A 4599-nucleotide genomic window follows, 5' to 3' on the forward strand; every position below is an offset into this window, starting at 1 on the left:
TGTTGCCATAGGAATCCGTGAGTTGTGTTCTATTTTTAATTCTCAATCCATCATTTTCACATAATAAAATAATAACTTCTCAAATAAAACAACAAAATTAAACTCTAATTATCAATTAATTTATATGTGAACTAATAGTTTTGGTTAATGATTAAGTTGTTAAGCCTTCTAATCATTTCTAATTATTGTCAATCTTCAACTTGTTTGTATTCTAATCATACCATTTGTAGGGTTGTTAAAAATTCAAATTCTCCTATTAGACCTTATACTTTGCATAAGTTGTAGGTTTAGTATCTGTACTTTAATTTGGTACATTTTAGTTCCTGTACTTTTAGGATTTGAAAATTTTAGTACTGACCAAATGATAACTATCAAATTCATTAAGTTAAGTCCTGTTATTTTTTAAATTTGATGCGTTAAATATATTATCACATGTGTAATGCTATGTTTATTTGTTATTTTCACATATTAGTCATTAAAAATGATCCAATTGGTGAACTTGACTAAATCTATAACTTTAGGCATAATGCAAGGCTAAATATATAATTTAACCAAACAGATTTAATTATTACCATTGGATCAGGACTAAAATTTCAAAACTCGAAAAATATAAGAACTAGAGTGTCCTTGATTGAAATCATATCATATCATATCTAATTTTTTATTAATTTAAAATAATATAAAAATATTATTCTAATAATATAATTTTAATTTGTAAAAATATTATTTTTTTTAATAATTTTACAAATGAGTTTAGATTTGACAGATGAACAATACCAATTTAATCGGATAAGTAAAAAATTTTGTTCAAATCCGTCCATATTTGTAAAAGACTAATCTAAACCAATTTTAGGCCTCCTATATTTGTTTTTATTTTAATATATATTTATATTATATTATTTTTAATATTTAATAATTTAATAATTTTTTATAATTATCTTAACGTTATTTTAATGTTTATATTATAATAGTATTATATATTAATATAAATTTATTTTTTTAATGTATTCTAAATTACATAATATATAAAAAACATAATATAAAATATTATAAACTTAAAAATGAATCCATATTTTAACGATTCTAATATTTTTACCTAAACCCTCCTAAATTTTGAACTTACCTTTGGATCCGAATGTAAATCACATAATATGTAAGAGATGGGAATTTAGAACGACAGAAAGAAAATAAGTTGTAAGGCTGATGAAAAAAATTAATTTAAAAATTGAAATTTATCAAAACGACATAATTTTATTATTTCTTATTCAAATTTTTAGATAATTTAAATTCGAATTAAATCGAAAATTTTAAATTTTTTAAGTCGATCCGAATAACCCAAATAACTTAAATTATTTAATTTAAAATTTAAATTTTTATCAATTTTTTTGAATTAAGTCGGATTTTGCTGATCCCTCTATGTAATAATCATGTTTTATTGCCACACCGACACACCTCTTTACCTTTCCACTCTTCTGCCGAAACGTACGCTTTTAATCACGTGGACCACGTGATCACCCTGGTACCAAAAGAAAATAAAGACGTATCTTCAGAAATAGATAAATCAGTTCCCCGCAAAAATACCGGGAAGCTTCTTATCCGCACGAGCCTCTAAGCCAATTATTTTAAGAGTTGACATTCATACACCCTCGTAGCGCGTACCGCTCTAATTCAAGATTTTTAAATAGTAGTACCCACCGGGGTTCGCTAATCTTACGCCGCTGTTTCTTACATTCATCCTCAGCCGCACCCTCGCCACCAAATCTCATAATGCTATCCCACCACCGACGCTACGCCTACTTGTACTTTTTACCTCAAAATATCTCCCTTCTTTTTTCAATTTTACCGTTTGGTTGCTGAGAAAATAACAAAATTTGATGGAAATTTTCATTTTGTCTTGCATGGGATTCTTTTTATATTTATGAGACCTTTAAAATAAAATTCAAATATCATTTTCTTAAAAAAAACAAATTCAAATTTCAATTTCTTACTTTCCCACTTTATTTTTAAAAAATTGATATTTTCCCCTATTTTCTCAGACCAAATAGAATCAATTTTCCCTCTCCCACCATTTTCTCAGACACCAACCACAACTAATTACATTTACATTTCGTAAAAACTAGATTATATATATTTTGTGGATACACTTACAATGGTTAAAAGTTTTAACCTTTTATAATATTACATTTCTGTACCTGGAAAAAAAAAAGAAAAAGAATTGCCAAAGAGATTAAACGCCGTCGGAATTTCACTCAATCAACATCCTCACCCGACGATGATGAAACCGACGCCAGCGACGATAGCGTCGTGTTCTTACAAAACCCAGAATTTTTACCATCGTTGGCTTCTCGTTTTTCCACGACGAAATGACCCAAAGAATCCACGGTTTCCACCAAGTTCTCGTCGCATAAAAACTCGTCACTAAAAAGACTTTCAACGTCCCTTTCGAAATCATGCACGAAAACATGCGTTTCCCTCCCTCGTTTCTTGCTCCTCGCCAACACTCCCGCAGTAAAAATCGGAGCCATCCTCCCCGTAGCATCGGGAAAGTACCCACGTGGACCGTCAATCAAGATCACGTCCCAGCTTAAATCGTAAATATGGTTCGGCATGTCGTTGATGGCAAGCTTACAATCGGAAAACAAGAGGTTTTGAACCGGTCTACATTCGTCACCGACATGGGATTTTGCCGTTGACAACAAGCCCGACATTTGACTCACTTTGGTACCGTACTGTATATCATACGCTTCGATTTCCGGGTGACTCCGCTCGAATGAAGAAATCAAGTACTCACTCTCGTCGAGAAACACGGTGTGGCCGTGGATATTAAGCGAATGCCAGAGGAGAGATTCATGGGTAAGACCGAATACAAGGAACCGACAAGGTGAGGAAGGACAGTTATGAAGAGCGGAAGCAATGACGGATAGTTCAGAAGACGACATGTGATGGGTAGTAGAGTTGGCCGCCGCGGTTGAAGCATAATGGAGGAGCGCGGCGGTTACGGAGGAAGGGAGGGAAGAAGAAGCGGCGGTGGAAAGAGAAGGTGCGACGGAATTCGAAATGGAAGAGGTGGTGAAGAGTGTTAAAGAGAAAGCTAAAGCGAAAAAAGTGATGAAGAACAAGAGGAAAAAACGGTGAGGGGAAGAAGTGGGTTTGTGGATTGAAGGGTGGAGAAGAATGAGTTTAGTATTAGGGTTGCCGGCGTTCTTCATATTCTTGCTCGCCGTGGGTTGTTCTTTGTTCGGTTGGGGGTGTTATTTTTGAAGGGAAAGAAAGGGGAGGAATCACGGAGGAAATTGTGAGGAAGTACTGACCCCAAAGCACGAATCCCGAAGGGAAAGTGAAAGGGATTGACTGAGAGAAGAAGGAAGTAGTAATGGGGGGAGGGAAAGAGGTGGGGTGTTTTTATTGGAAGAAGGAAAGGAAAGGGAGAATGGTGGTGGAGCCGCTGACTGTGGTGAAAACTGAAAACACTTAAAAAACGGGTTGTCGTCGCTGTTGTCTGTGCTTCCTTGCATTAAAGTAATTAATTAATCACGTAATAAAGGGAAGAGAGGGAGGGTTTATTGATTGGTTAAAATATGATTACAGTCCCTGTACTTTCCCAAAATTAGGAATGTAGTATTTTTACTTTTTCAGATTTTAAAATTTAGTTCCAACAGTTAATACTGCAAAATTTGTTACTGTGATATTTTAAAATTCTGTGGATTGAGTCTTCGATTGGCATTGGTATTATTGCTAATGCAGGAAAATTTAAATTTAAGTGTGTTGAAATGTATTATCCTCAAATTTATAAGTTAGAGAATGATTATGGTTAATTCTAGGTATTATATTTAAAAAAACAGATATGGTCAGGAGCTACTCGTTTTCTTTTGTTTGTTTCGAGAAAAAAAAATTGGTAATTTGTAAATTTTGTTGTTTTACTTGTTACAAAAGAGTAAAACATTTTACAAAAGCTTTTCCGTGTAAGTTGATTTCACAAAATCACGTAATCTTTTTTTCTCATTTTTCATGCCATAAGTTGATTTAATTGCATGAATTTTGTTTCATGCCATTTTCATGCCCTTTTGCTTCTTCTTTTTTCATTTTATTTTATTAAATTTAGATAGTTTGATTTATATTTTTCATTCCATTTGCTTTTTTTTTTCTATTATCAAAGTTTTAAATCTCAGATTAATTATGAAAATAAAATCTCGAAACGTCATTTAAAAAATTATTTAAGAAAAATTTATCAAACGAAAATTATTTTATACAGAATCATCTAAGCACCTAAAAATATCAAAATTTAAATAAAAAAACTAATACAATTTATAACATCCCCAATATCCCCAAGTCGACAACAGTGTTAAATCGAGAATAAATAAATTAAAATTTGAAGAAATAAAAAACGAGTTAAATATAAATATAGATATTTTATTTTTAAAATATAATTATTTCATGCAATATTTAGTAATTAAATAATATATAAAAATAAGGTAACAAATTTCAAACTCGGACCAAGCCTTGCTAGGGCTTTAAAATTGGAAGTCTAAATTCAATTTATATTTTAATCAAGTCTAATTTTTTTTATCTAAACTCCATTTTTATTCTAATGATTTTTAT

The 4599-nt window shown here is 31.5% G+C and overlaps 1 protein-coding gene across 1 annotated transcript; it reads right to left on the reverse strand.

Moving 5' to 3' along the window:
• Positions 1-2105: 2105 nt before the first annotated feature.
• On the reverse strand, positions 2106-3751 carry LOC107935037 (protein IRX15-LIKE). The gene has a single exon (XM_016867570.2). The coding sequence runs from the start codon at positions 3207-3209 to the stop codon at positions 2250-2252; it is 960 nt and encodes a 319-aa protein (XP_016723059.2). The 5' UTR covers positions 3210-3751; the 3' UTR covers positions 2106-2249.
• Between the last annotated feature and the right edge of the window lie 848 nt (positions 3752-4599).

This window comes from Gossypium hirsutum, chromosome A03, assembly GCF_007990345.1.
Source record: "Gossypium hirsutum isolate 1008001.06 chromosome A03, Gossypium_hirsutum_v2.1, whole genome shotgun sequence".
NCBI lineage: Eukaryota > Viridiplantae > Streptophyta > Magnoliopsida > Malvales > Malvaceae > Gossypium > Gossypium hirsutum.